Genomic DNA, 14385 nt, shown 5'->3' with positions numbered 1-14385 from the left:
CTAAAGGATTCCAGTTTTAGATTACTGTTATGGGTTTGGCTGTTCTAATGACATAATACAGGAAGACAAAATCCTGCCCATCCCACTCCCTTTACTCACACTCTAACTACTCATTATATCACAAGCTCTATCAGGTGAGTTATTATCTCCCTATAGATCGTTCCCTTGTGTTGCTGTGGTTGCTTATGATCTGATCAGCAACATTTCCATCATCTGTCTCTGAACATTTAGCTCTGAAATAATACAGGACAATGACAAGATGCTTCACCTAACAGTTAAGGTTACACACAAGGCCTAGCTCATTCCCTTCACCCCCCCTCTAATCACCCACTACCTCGCAAGCTCTTCACAGGGGTCATCAGATAGAGACCTACATTCATCAGTGTTTTAGTGAATTAAGCCAGCATCAACTCCATGAGGCTAAACAGTAAAGTATGGCATCCCAGACCCACTCCCATCAAAGCTCACTTCATTAGATTCTTACAGGATTTTACTCACAACCTCAGTAACACTATACCAACAGAACTGCCTACATCCCTCACCGTGCTACACCTTCAGTCACACACTTCCCTTTCAGCTACGTCTGACAGTTCCTTCACGGCTGCCCTCAGCATACCTGAACCTCTGAATCCAAATTCAACCAGCAACAACATGACAGACTTCACTACAAAAGCCCTTACACCTTCCTCTACTGGTCTTATATATGCCTGCCACCCACGCTCTCTCACCTCAGCCACCAAATCTGCACAGCTCAACCTTTTTCTCTCATAAGCTCCATCAGAGCTAAATGTTCTTCAGATGTTCTTCAAATAATAAACTCTCTCTGCTTTCAGAGTAAGATTATGTGAAACATTCAAAGCTTGATTTGAACCCTGGATCAGACAGTAACACACATTTTACATTGTATGTTGCAGAGCTACAGTGTCTCTTTCAGTAAAGTGCACTGGCACAGAGCTGCAGCCACTGTTTTCCATTTTTATTAACTGACAGAATCCTGGTTAGGTAACTGCTCATATTCACAGTCAGTGATGTATGTAGGACTAACAGAAGTCCTACACTGACGTTTCTTTGCACGCTGGAAATCAGAATGTGATTTGGTTGATTCCTCTGTCAGTTCTTGATTAATGTTGCTGGTTAATCTGATGAGTTAGGCCTTAATCTCTACTCGTGAAGTCCCAACTAATGAGAGAGCTGTATTGACCCAGAGAAAAAAGACTGTATAAATATGGATTATATAAGTATGCATTAAAAATAAACTGAAATTTGAGATCCCTATTAGTTATTGGTCTATGTTGTATGCCCCTATACACAAGGCTGAATACATCTCTGTGCAAATCAGTTGGCTGAAAAGGACCTAAAAATAAAATCTTGTCATTAAAGGATCAGAATTGCAGTAGGAATGATGTGGGGATGAGTCAGTGTGTTTCAAATATGCATATATACCATACAAAGGTTTGGAATCGCTGTTTTCAGTAATATCATTTCAGTGAATTGGTAGGATGTTGTTCACTGTAATAAATGCAGAATAGCTCCAGAATGATGAACAGAGCTATGGAAAGCTGCACAACATCAATAAGTTACGAATATCCAGAATCACCAGAAGTGATGATGAAATCTGGAGGCAGAAAACTTGACAATAATTAAAGAAAATTGATAAAAGAACCTGCTTTGTAAAACACTCCTCACAGTTTCTGAATCACAGACTATGCCCATCCTTTTGTACTGTTTATTTGTGCTCATAGAAAAAAATGGAATAGCATTATATCAACAGAAATGAACAAATTAGTAACCATCCACCAGAACACACGCATACAGAGATGTACCCAGTTCTGTGCGCATCATTACTAAAAGCACTGCCCAGCGTGCTGGATCATCATCAGCCAGTTCATTTCAGTTCAGCTTCCGTTCTCGTGAAACCTTTTATACTGCTGCCTTGCTGTGGTCTTTGAAGGTACTGCAGCAGTCTGCCCCCACCTTCAATCATTCTGCAGTAGATCAGATCTCTTCAGCTGACCTGGACAAGGTCATAGGAGCCACTGGAAACCACCTGATGCTTATCATCCTGCTACAACACAGCCCAGTGAAAGCAGTAGTTAGAAAATGACTATAGTATATAGCCCACTTTAGGCAAATGAAGTTGTAAATGTTCATAAACATGTTTTATTTGTAGGTTTGTGTTACACTGTCTTTTACTTACATCTTCCACTGGGGGTTCTGGGTAACTAGGGGCAGGTGTGGACTCATACATGGGGTTGCACATATATGGAGTGGAGTCAGATGGGCTTGTGTCCTCTCTCTCATCCTCCTGGAAACAAATACATACTGAACTGATGAATACGAATGACAGAGTATTCTCAGCCACAAGGTTCACACTTTGGTTCGTTTGTTTGTGTGTGTGTTCAGTACACAGTGTGAGCTTTCAAATTAAAGCTCACACTTTGTGGAAGAACATTGTTAGCAACGGCCTGTCGGCCCATCCCATAAAAATATGAGTGTACACAGCAAAACCACTCACTGTGAGTGTACACTTTTCAATGATTAAAAAAGCCAAAAAAATGCATTATTAGCATTTATTTACCAATACTTTGGCCATATTTTGCCACATTGAAGTTGATTGCAAGCATTATAATGATCTGTTTTTATTTTTTTAAAGAAATATTAATATAGTATTATTACATCAATAAATACTTTTTAAAATACTTTTTGAAATAAAATAACCATTATTATTATTATTATTATTATTATTATTATTATTGCACCTGTCATTTAAGTCCAAATCTCAAGGCGCTACTAAGATAAACATATTATAATATTAACCATAACACAACATTTGAGGTCAGCATAATACCACACTTTGGGCAAAAATATTATATTATATTATATATTATTATATATATTATATATATTTAGATGAATTTATAACAGCATGACTGGAACCCTCAGGGAGGGCATTACAAAGATGAGAGGCAACTGAAAGGAAAAGCATAATGAGGCATCATAGGCCATTTAATTCAAGGAAGGTGGAGGAGTTGTATTCTGTATTTCAGCTGAGATTTACAGCTGGAATTCCAGGGTTTCAGAAGTTTTAAGAAATGTCACAACACACGGAGACACGCTTACCCTGAAGTAGTGGAACTGGAATGGCTTGGATTGCTGGTTGTAGAAATGGTAGGCCACAAATATAGCAGCGATGATAAGGATTATTAACAGCAGAACACCGATCCCCATCCCTGCCTTATGTGCCTGTGGCAGTGACGGAGGAGGAGGTGGTGGAGCTTTCAGTGGCCCTTGCAGCACATGGATGATCCCATTGGATGCCAAGATGTCTGGTTCAATGATGTATTGATCGTTGATGTATCCAGAGGAAGCCTAAAGAAAAGAGCTAGCTTCAGTTATTTCATTATAATTACATCAATAGCTATCATTATCACTTTGTTACGAGTTACATTATGTGTCCAAATGTTTGTGGAGACCCCTTCCATTGCTGACACAGACATGCAAATCCACACAGCTTGTCTAGTCCCTGTAGAACAGTACTGCCAATACAATAGGACTCTCTGGAGCAGATAAACATGAACCTTTTGGCACCATACCTGTGCTTGAGGGTTCTCCAGGCTGGGAACCCCTTTCACATTGAGTGTGTGCCCCAGGCGTGTTCGAACATGAGTGATGTTAATGAGCGCCTGCAGTATCAAAGCCCTCCCGTCCAGCAGGTGGTGCTCTAAATCCCTGTAGGACAGCGTCTGTTTAGCGGAGAGAAGGAAGTGTGTAAAAGGTTTAGATATGTTGTTGTATTTGATAAATAAATAACATCATAAGGAACATGTATTTCTGTGATGGACAGGGAGATGATGGGTACCTCATTCTCGTAGAGGCCGTTATTATCAGGCACAAACAGCGTGGACTGAACAGTGATGTTGCTGAGGCGCTTCACAAACTCTTGCCCTGCTGCTGAAGTTTTGGAGTAATTCAGGATTTGCTGGAGAAGAAACAAACTTGAGATTTGAACATTAAGTCATAACAGTTCCTACACTCACTGTTTTTGATAAGCCTCATGAACATCCCACCTGCATTGGTTACATACATTTAAAAATAGAGGATAAAACCTTGAAGACATTGGCTGGAATTTACATTGGCTGAACATTTAATGATGAATGGACCAATAGAGATAATCCAACATTACAATTAATTAACATCCATTAACAGCACATAAGATTGCTTCTTCCTTCTCTTGTAATACTACCATTTTGGGGATATGAGTTTTTGATAGGGCTGCGCTGATACACCCCTTCACAGCAGAACTGCTGTTTATTGCGAGTTTGGAATATGGGAGTGAAGTGCTGTTGTACTTACAGACAGAAAATTGGAAAAGTTGGGTTTGGTGGAGAGAACCTGCAGGAGGTTTCCAGTGCAAGAGTATCCATCACCAATGTAGCCAACCTTACACTCGCACCTCACATCTGACACACACATGAACACACACTGGCAAATGGTTCTCCAAAGTTCAGCACACAGCACAAAATCCTCATTTATTAATGAATGGTTTATATTTATATTACAATTGCACTTTTAAAATCCAGTTATACAGCTTTGCAACAATAAGGGCGATCAGCAGGCCGACTAATTAGCACTCATCGCACAATATTGGCACCTTTATGCCATAAACCTTATTCAAATAAAAAATTAAAATACACTATTTTTCAATTAGTATTCTCTTGAATTTCTTATTCTACATTCCCAAATTAAGGGAGATTTCTGTATGAAAGACTAGAAAAGGGCTCTCTCTCTCTCTTTAGTGTTTTCAGTCCTTTTTTAGCTATAGGTTAGGCTTCTCATAAACTGCTGATACCTAAATATGTTTAAGGAAAAGTGTGTGGTAATGTAAGTATGCATTGTTCACAGTGTTGAGTGCTGAGTATGCGCTTCCACTACTCATTAATCATGCAGCTGAACTGTTTCCCACTATTCCTTTCAAAGTGTGTCAAACACACATTGTCTTACCCTTTATCCGGTAGCAGAATGTGTCCCAGGTCTTGCTTAGATCTGTTTGAGTGCCATAGTCCACAATGCCCACATGGCCAAAGCCACAGGTTGGACGGGAGAAGCTCATTGGATAGCCCACCCGCTTCTCTGCAAGCCATCCTGCCGAACACATGCTATATCCAGCCTGCAGCACACACAACCAGCGCGTCAGACACCTCAGTGCACACAGAACTCTTGGTGTGTATGCTTGTGTTCACATCTACCTGCTGAGCGTAGGAGAGCTGTATGTAAGTAGCGATGGTGCCACCCTCCTGCTTGCAGCCCTCCTGGGCCTGTGTGTAGTTGAGTTTGTACACACCCAGTGGAGAACGATAGTGGAAGACTCCAACTGTTTTATCTGGCCAAAACAAGCCAACAGTCCATGTTGTTAGTCATACTGACATCACTGAGATCTGACAGATCTGACAGCGCAAACAATAAGTAAGTAGACGGTGATTCATTTAGTTGTTGTTTTATCTCTGGAATTTTTTAAAGCACATTTTAAATTAAACAATGGAGGGGATATATATATATATATTATATATATAATATATATTCATATTTTTTCCCCACAAGCTCACACTCACAGGCCATATTTTCCATTCTGTGATATACATGTTATACTATTATTATTATTATTATTATTATTATTATTATTAAAAATAATAATATGTTATATTATATTTGACCAAAAAATGACCAGTGAAAGTGAACATGTGGCAAAAAAAACCCCAAATATATTTTCAGTAGTAAGCAAACACACACAGTAGACAATGAGCCTTTCTCAGCTGGGCCTTGCTCAGGGCCCAGTGCTCTAACCACCACACACATCAAATGAGAAAGCTGACCTGACTTCTTATAAACGTATAAAGTTTCTTGATACCCAAACATTTGCATACAATTATCCTTAAAATCGAAGCTGACATTCTGCACTTTAACCTCAATCACTGTTATTTTGAACGTGTTGGTGTAGAGAAGTGACAGCAACGATTAGGCCACATTTCTGCTCGGTATGGTTTGATTTTTCAGGTTTAAAGACTGAAACACTGACCTTGGTAGTGCAGGTCAGTGCACTGTGCTTCTGAATGACACTGGCCATTATCTTGCATACAGCGGTTCACTGGGAGCACCTTCAGTTCACAGGCCAGACCATCTCCGATGTAGTTAGGCTTACATTCACACTTCTGCTTCCCCTGGGGTTTGAAACACACACACACACACACACACACACACACACACACACACACACATTATTAAGGAAATATGTGTGTATTACATATTTTGAATCTAGTAGATTGATCGAAACCCGGCCTCATTATGGAAAACTGAACCTGAAAATATGTGTATTATAATGTGTAATCCTGAAGATGTTAAATAAGAACAGTCTACTTACAGGTCCAGTCATGGTGCAGATGGCGTCCTCATGACAGCCTCCGTTATCCTCTGCAACGCAGAGATCCACCAGTGAGCAGACATGGCCGTCTCCAGTGTAGCCTTTCAGACAGGTGCAGTTCACCTTCTCCTCTTTCTGAGAGCATTTAGCGTTCTTCGAGCAGCCTCCGTTCCAGAACTGGCACATGTCTGCCACTGGAGTGTGAAAGGAAGAACAGCGGTTTAGAGTTTTAAACGTGTGCTCAGTGTCATCATTCTGATGTTACTACTAATAGTAGTATCCGTAGTGAGTTTGGTCATTCTGCTGAATTTGTGTTAATAGGAAAGGAATGGCTACATTAGAGAGCTCACCTTTGCAGGTGATCCCATCTCCCTCGTAGAAGGGCCTACACATACAGGTGTTGTTCTCAGTACACACAGCTTTCTCATGGCAAGCAGGGAGGCACAGAGCACTAACACCTACAGCACCAGAAAGAATAGCATTCAAATCGTTGCAATGCCACTGTTTCATTTCTAAAAGCAAAAAATCCTGATGTTTTATTAAAAGTTCCAAACAATTAATTTACATTTATTTTGGGTTCCTCTTTGATGTATAGGGTGATGCACCTTTTATATCCCCAGGTTATAAAATTATGTTAGAATGCTTTATTACACAATAAACAGCTCATGTATTAAATGTATAATTTACACCACCCAAAAATATAATTATGATTTCGATTTCCATTCTATTAAAATAGTTTAAACATCAATATTTGACCCAAATCAATTCTTTGGCACAAATCAGACTTTCAAAATTCTCTGCTAAAATTATATATAAATAAAATGATAAAAACACCCTTAAACTAATACTTAAAAAAAATCTGTGTGTACATTATGTACATGTATTTAAAGTACATCTTATTCTTATTTTAATAATTTTTTAATGAAAACAATATTATTTATAATTTTATTCTTTGAAAAATTCTGGTAAGTGAAGCCCATTGTGTTTTTTGTCTTAAACACATAGGCCTTGTAAAAAGGATAGGACTTCACATCTGTTGATAAAACCTCACAATATTAATTAGTCCAATCATAATGACATGTTCACACACAAGGGCAGCTTCTTATGACACTGACAATTGATATCCCACATAGTGTGTAAATAAATAAATGGTTTGGCCATACCTAATTCATGCTCACATCTTGGACCAGTCCACCCCTCGTCACAGAAACAGGAGCCTGTGCCATCTACCCCTTCATCACATGACCCATGTTCTGTGCAGTTACAGGCTGTGGAGGGAAGGGAAGGGAAAATGTACAGTCATTTATGTACAAATACACATGCAAAGGCAAAGGCTTCAGTGTTGGTAAATGCCCAGTCTTCTATAAACATTAGACAGCACCTTTACAGTCAGGTCCAAAGTGTCCATCTGTGCACAGTTCACAGGCCACTCCCTGGAAGCCTTTATCACATGTGCAGGTGCCGTTGCCAAGACGGTTCTCATCGCACTGCCCATGGTTACTGCAGGGAGATCCTGGCCCTCCGGGGCAAGCTGGGGAACAGGTTTTATGCGTTAGAGTACAGTCATACAGTACAATGTCAGTATAAGTATTGTTAATTATTAGAGATGAACCAATCATATGATGTTTTAGATGATTTTAGTTGCCTTTTTTAAACTGAAGCTCACACTGTGTGGGATAAAAGTCACTAGCACATTTCCAACAATTCCCATAAGCCTAAGCTGCAACATAAACAGCAGCATTTGATCATTAAAATACACACAAGCAGTAAAATACAGTGTAAGTGCACTTACTAGCTCACAATATTTACACTGAGTGGATCACATTTATAAATTGTCTGACTGTAAATTCTGTAGAGCAAAAACCTGATCATGTATCCCTCGTAATGTAATAACATATTATATGCAGTAACAACATTAAAGGCATTGCATACAATAAAGCTATTGTTTAGGATACTACACAACTATAATCACTAACTATCATTGGGTTCAGTTGTAAAACAATGTGAATTGATAATGTAGTAGCTTACCGAGACAGTCCCTGCCATAGTAGCCTGAGCAACACTTTGGCTTCCATATAACCATGGAGCAAACAGACTGACAGCCAGTGTTCACAGTCAAAAGGCGCTTTGGTAAGTCACACTTCTGTACAGTCTGTATTGAAAAATGTTAAGGTTTAGACATGCTAAAATACATCAATTTAGAAATACACACATCAGTGATCCAATACATTTAATAATAGAGGAAGGTCCGCATCCACAACCCCTCAATTACTTTAATATTCATTCCCATCTGCAGGGTTAAAACTCCCTCTATCACATGAGGGAGGCCCTACTATCCTCAGACTCCTGACCATGGGAGGCTGTGTTGTTGCTGGGATTCGAACTCGTGATCTTCTATCGTTTGGCAAGCAGGCAGTTAGTTGTACCACCTTTGAACTGTTAAACAATTGGACAAATGTACATTTCTGTGTCTAAGAAAGAACAGAAAGGAACATTTACTCATTTAAAACTGATATATATATGTCAGTTTTATTACATTTTATTATAAATTATTTACACTGTGTTTTTGAGTTCAGCTTAGTTTAGTCAGAAGTTCTCTTAAGTCACTTTTGTATTGCTTTTTTTTTATACAGATATCACCAAATGTCAATAATTTTTTCCACAGATATCACCAAATATCAATGATCCAACATGTCATGATAATAATGAAATGAATAATGAAGTTAATGTTTGTAAATGTAAAATAAATTATATTGGTTGACATGCCTTGAAAATGAAAAAAAAAAAAAAAAAAAAAAAAAAATATATATATATATATATATATATATATATATATATATATATATATATATATATATATATATATATATACATATATATATATATATATATATTCTGACATCCCACAAGACATTGCACATCCTGAATGATGCTGAAATGATATATTTTGCAGCCTTAGTGTAGAAGTAAAAGTCATACCTGTATTTTGCTAACAGAAGGACAATCAGACCGATATTGATTATTGCACCGTCTGCAGGGCATCTATCACAGCAGAAAGAGAAACCATTACTATAACCACATTCTTGCCATCATACTGAATGTGAGAATTAAAAATGAAGAATGTAACATAGCCACCATCCATATTTCAAATATTTCATTTTTTCAATAAATAACAGCTAAGCTTTTACAGTTGTACTACTGCCCCATGTTATATATTGACTGATTGAAGGGTTATCAATATGGCAGTATCAGTAATCTGTAATGTATCTGCAATTTGACCCAACTGAGCAATGTAAGCATTTAGAAAATGTTAAATTGAAGTGGGTGTACAGTATAGGCTTTTGCTCCTGGCATAATCCAGAAGAAAATGAAACTCACTGTGATTTCTATGACGTCCTTCTGGTCACAGCGTCCTCCAAGACTGGGAGGTGTTAGCAGACAGTCAATACCATAAACGATGCCGCCATTAAAATTCAGGTTCATCTTTACAATTCGACAACTTTTGTCATTGACATACAGCTGTCCCTGAAGAGAGAAATTGAACACAGGGTGATTTACTGTCAGAAACATTCTTCAGATAAAAGGATACTTCAACTATTTTCATTGAAGCAAAACAATCATAGTGCAAAATTCATTAAATCACTCCTCCAAATATTAATTATGCATGAACGACGCATGAAGTGACCAGGTGTAAATAGATGTTTATCTTACACCCCGCCTACAGGCTATTTTCACGCCTACTGCCTGCATCGTTTAAATGGCTTAATATAAGTAAACTTAATAAAATAGGTCAACTGTGCTTGCGAATATGTCTACGCATATTGAGAATGTTAGTTCTTGCTTTTAGATGAGAAGTAAAATGTGGACATCGGTTACCAGAAACTATTTCATCTGATCATGAGAAAATCATGATACTTACACAGTATTTATTTGCACAACCATACAACCGTGCTACAAAGGGTTCTTTTAGTGAAGCAGTGGTGGCTCAGCTAATGATGATAAGGTTGTGGGTTCGCTACCCAGGCTCAGCAAGCTGCCACTGTTTAAGGTCCTTCACCCTCTCTGCTCCCTTGGTGCTGCAGCAATGGCTGCCCACCACTCTGGGCATGTGTGCTCACTGTCACTGTGTGTGTTTGATCACTAGTGTCTATGCGTGTGTTCACTGCATGTGTGGGTTAAAGGTGGAAGACAAATTCCATCTGTCCAACACTAATGGTGACTATGGTTGTCTTGTATTAGAAAAAACACTGTGCTTGAAGAATGTTCGAAGAAAATTTTCAAACTGTTAAAGAACTGTTGCGTCAAGTTATTGTTTTTTAGACCCAGAAAAGGTTCCTCACACTCCCACATCCCCTGTAGTAACATGGTTCTTTATGGAACCAAAATTGTTTTGTTCAAAGAACCCTTTATAGCAGCTGTGTGTAGATAACATAACAGCATATGTATTCAAATGTATTCAAATAACATAAAGCCCTTAATGTTTTGGACTGATGGGCAAAATCATGCGCTGTGTATGATTATTGGGCATCCCAAACACGTCACTGAACCACAAACATGAACGATTGAGGTGAGACAACTAACTAGTATAAACTCATCTGTATGCAGAATTTTCTTTACTGGCCACTCACTATGTGTTCTTCTCCAACGCAGCTCACAGAGATATCTGAGCCCTGAAGAGTCGTCAATGGCCGGTGGACCAGCTCTGCAGACAGCACCTAAACAGCACAGATACAAAACCAAATCTCGATATATGAAATGTTTGCTGCATACACCTTGATTAGAACACTTAGGAGTCTAAGGAGAATGGGCCCCACTTCCAACTCTGAAAAAGCCCTGGAGGCAAACCCTCTCACCTTTGTGTCACGCAGGATGTGGTACTCGAGATACTCCACCAGCTGGGCTCGGTTATGCAGGCCATACAGGAAGTCCTTCTGTTCTTGAGGTAGAGCAGCCATAGTGGAGTCAGTGGGAAGGAAGAGAGTGACCGGCTGGTGGATTGTGTCCATCACCTTTTTTAACACGTCTGTATCCTAACAAACATAAAACAAGACACAGAGGATCAGAGGCTTTTAATGACAGGACAGGTGGTTTATTTGGATGATCATTCAAACTAATTTGTGAAATAGATGGTTATTCAAGAAAATTCAAGCAGAAAGAAAAAAAGAGTGGACAAAGAAAGAAAATAGAGGGGAAAAACATGTGACACACTACATACCTGTAACAGTTTGAAAAAGGTCTTGAAGCCATGGTTCTGCACTATATCATTGAGTTCCAGCTGTTCAGAAATTTAAAAAATGAATTAAACATTTAACAATTAATAGCAAAAATGCTAATCTTCTTTCATTTTCCTGCAATAAGCCCAAACCTAAAGGAGATCACACAAGGAAGTCAGACTATTTTCATACACAATGTTTTTTGTTGAGTAAATAATTGAACAGCTTGTTACTTAGAGCAGAATTTTGCTCTATGGCTCCCTCTACAGTTGGGAAGTGAAATTCATTGTAGTTCATGCCCTATTACCATATTAAGTCAGTGTACTATCAAAATTATTCTGAAGCTGTTATTTTAAGGTAACCCCACTTTAAACTCTTGCTTTAAGGACACGTAAGGATATAAATGTAGAGACGGGTGTATCAAATATTGACATAATGAAACATGTATCTCCAGAATGCTGACTTTACAGGGGAAGGCAAAATTTTTCTTAACTTTGAATGGAAGTCAATGTAAAATAGGAGCTTATTCCAAGTAATTTAGAGCATTTCTATTGGTCGGAATTATTACACAGTGACCTGAGTAGATACAACACAGTTATGTCATGCTTTTCTTTTTCTTATCTAAAAAAAATGAGAAGATCAAATGTAAACACCTACAGTGTACGACTTGTCCATTGCATCTAACTTCTGAAAACTGGGCGGTATCAGAATGGTGTCGATCTCGTGGAAAATCCCATTGCTGCTTTCTTGATCGCTGTAAACCACCTTGGCCTTGTTATTGATGTATATTGTGCCCTGCAAACACAAACAGAGCCAAGTTTATATATATTTTACTTAATTTATCTGTTAACCCTGCTGGAGCTGCTGACCTCAGAACATTCTGCTGTCTGTGTGCATACCTGTGAGTAGGAAATGGTGAGGGTTTCTCCAGTGAGGGTGGTGAGGTTGCGAGGCTGCGTGAGGTCCTCCACAAGGAGGCTCCGGCATGGCACTATGTGGTACAACATGAGCGCATTGCTGCTCACTTTATTCGCTGGCTTTTTATACTGGAAATAGAGGACACATCATCAGGTAGAGAACAGGACAAGACAGGAAAAAAGAACATCAGAAGGAATAAAAAAAAGAAGAAAGGACGAAATGAAAGAAGGATGGAGGAAATAACATTTCCATTAACCCATGCTGTAGGCCTCAAGTTTGATAGCAGCATTCATTTAAACTGAATACACATTTAGGTGGGTATTGAACCCACAACCCTGGCATCAATAGCCCGGAGCTCTAACTGCTGAGCCTCATACTGGACATTGTGAAGTTTCATAAAATAACACTTACTTCTGGCTTATTAAATGCCTCCTTATTAGGAGCAAACACAGTGTACGGACCACGACCTTGCAGAAAATAGGCATCAGCCCTCTGAAAGTACAACAATATTTGTATTATATCCTGCCAGCATTCATTTTAATATATCACCACCCACACATTAGTAGACATATTCCTTTTCAGGTGTTCTACACCATACACCACCAAAGAGAGATGTATGTTGTCACTCATTGTGCCCCAGAAAAAACCTGTTTAAAGTAATTACTGAAGCCCAATATTTGCATGACATTCATTTACATGATCAGTGTATATAACCTTCTGTCTGAAACTAAAGTAAGAAGGTGGTGTGGAAAACACTGTGGAAAAATGAACTGGTAATACATTTCCAGACTTACCAGCAAACTGAAGAAGAAGTCATTCAAGTCTCGGTTTCGAACCTCCTGGAGTCACATTGGGAAACACAATTAAGTTAAACAGCAAAAATAATGCAGCAGAGACAGAAGGCCCATGTACGTAGTGCTAGCTTTCTGAGCCACTTTCAAGTGCAAATCAGATGGATTTGAAACTGTGTACGAAACTCGCACATGCACAGCTTAAACATGCAGTAAATGGGACATCTATATGTAGCCTTTTTCTAAATCATGCACATGAATTTAATAGAAAGCCATGCAGAACCGGGGAAGATTGCACAAAAAGTGGGTGAAGTTAATAAAAGTGAACCCAACTATTAATTCCCTTTGACTTGCATGGTTTTTCCTCCATCTTTTAACTCTGTCGCTAGTAAGTTATGGCTACTTGCAATGGTCCTGCTGTAGTTCTATAACATCTGCAACATTTAAGGTGGAACAGAAAATTCCAGAAAATTTTGTGGGATGCACTGTGTATTGTGGAAAGACTCAGTAAAGACTGATTTTTTTGAATCAGCAGAATTAAAGCTGGGCTTGGCATCACGTTCAAAACTAAATGTTTTAAAAGGACGTAACACCAGGCATGAAACTACATTAGGGTCTCAAAAGGTGTGTTATGAACAGGCATGATGAGCTGCAAGAGTGGCAAGGGGTCCAGATGTCACAGGCAGACATAGAGGATGGATAATGGACATGCAATTTCACTACACAAGAATTTGAAGGTACATGTAGGTGGCCAAAAAAATGGATTTACATCTGGCCCTCATCCATTTTGTTCTTACCTGCATGACATTGTCTTTGCAGTACATTCCATCTCCGATAAGTTCTGCTGGGCAGCTGCAGTTCCTCTCTCCTGGTCTGGTCATGGTACAGGTGGCAAGCTTGTGGCAGCCTCCATTTTTCTGTTAAGGATCAAATGTACTCTAAGATGCTCAACATTTACCAGAAATACTAACAACCCCTCAAATCCCTACATAACGGACAATGAGGCCTTGCAACAGTCACAAAAATAAAACCTGTGATGCAGCCGTTG

At 38.9% G+C, this 14385-nt stretch overlaps 1 protein-coding gene across 1 annotated transcript in view; it reads right to left on the bottom strand.

The window, feature by feature from the left end:
- Positions 1–1729: 1729 nt before the first annotated feature.
- The window catches only part of stab2 (stabilin 2), a 41794-nt gene continuing 29138 nt past the window's right edge, over positions 1730–14385 (bottom strand). The window contains exons 46-69 of the mRNA XM_072673951.1: positions 14135–14254; positions 13341–13385; positions 12958–13038; positions 12528–12674; positions 12286–12423; positions 11631–11690; positions 11269–11445; positions 11044–11130; positions 9794–9940; positions 9395–9457; positions 8444–8567; positions 7797–7946; positions 7579–7683; positions 6766–6873; positions 6416–6609; positions 6074–6215; positions 5247–5380; positions 5002–5167; positions 4354–4460; positions 3860–3979; positions 3594–3743; positions 3121–3369; positions 2198–2305; positions 1730–2065 (exon numbers count right to left, since the gene is read on the bottom strand). Coding sequence (XP_072530052.1) covers positions 2006–2065; positions 2198–2305; positions 3121–3369; positions 3594–3743; positions 3860–3979; positions 4354–4460; positions 5002–5167; positions 5247–5380; positions 6074–6215; positions 6416–6609; positions 6766–6873; positions 7579–7683; positions 7797–7946; positions 8444–8567; positions 9395–9457; positions 9794–9940; positions 11044–11130; positions 11269–11445; positions 11631–11690; positions 12286–12423; positions 12528–12674; positions 12958–13038; positions 13341–13385; positions 14135–14254 — 2982 coding nt within the window. The 3' untranslated portion in view covers positions 1730–2005. The remainder of the gene's footprint in view (positions 2066–2197; positions 2306–3120; positions 3370–3593; positions 3744–3859; positions 3980–4353; positions 4461–5001; positions 5168–5246; positions 5381–6073; positions 6216–6415; positions 6610–6765; positions 6874–7578; positions 7684–7796; positions 7947–8443; positions 8568–9394; positions 9458–9793; positions 9941–11043; positions 11131–11268; positions 11446–11630; positions 11691–12285; positions 12424–12527; positions 12675–12957; positions 13039–13340; positions 13386–14134; positions 14255–14385) is intronic.

This window comes from Salminus brasiliensis, chromosome 2 (assembly GCF_030463535.1).
Source record: "Salminus brasiliensis chromosome 2, fSalBra1.hap2, whole genome shotgun sequence".
NCBI lineage: Eukaryota > Metazoa > Chordata > Actinopteri > Characiformes > Bryconidae > Salminus > Salminus brasiliensis.
This window is presented reverse-complemented; position numbering and strand designations above follow the sequence as displayed.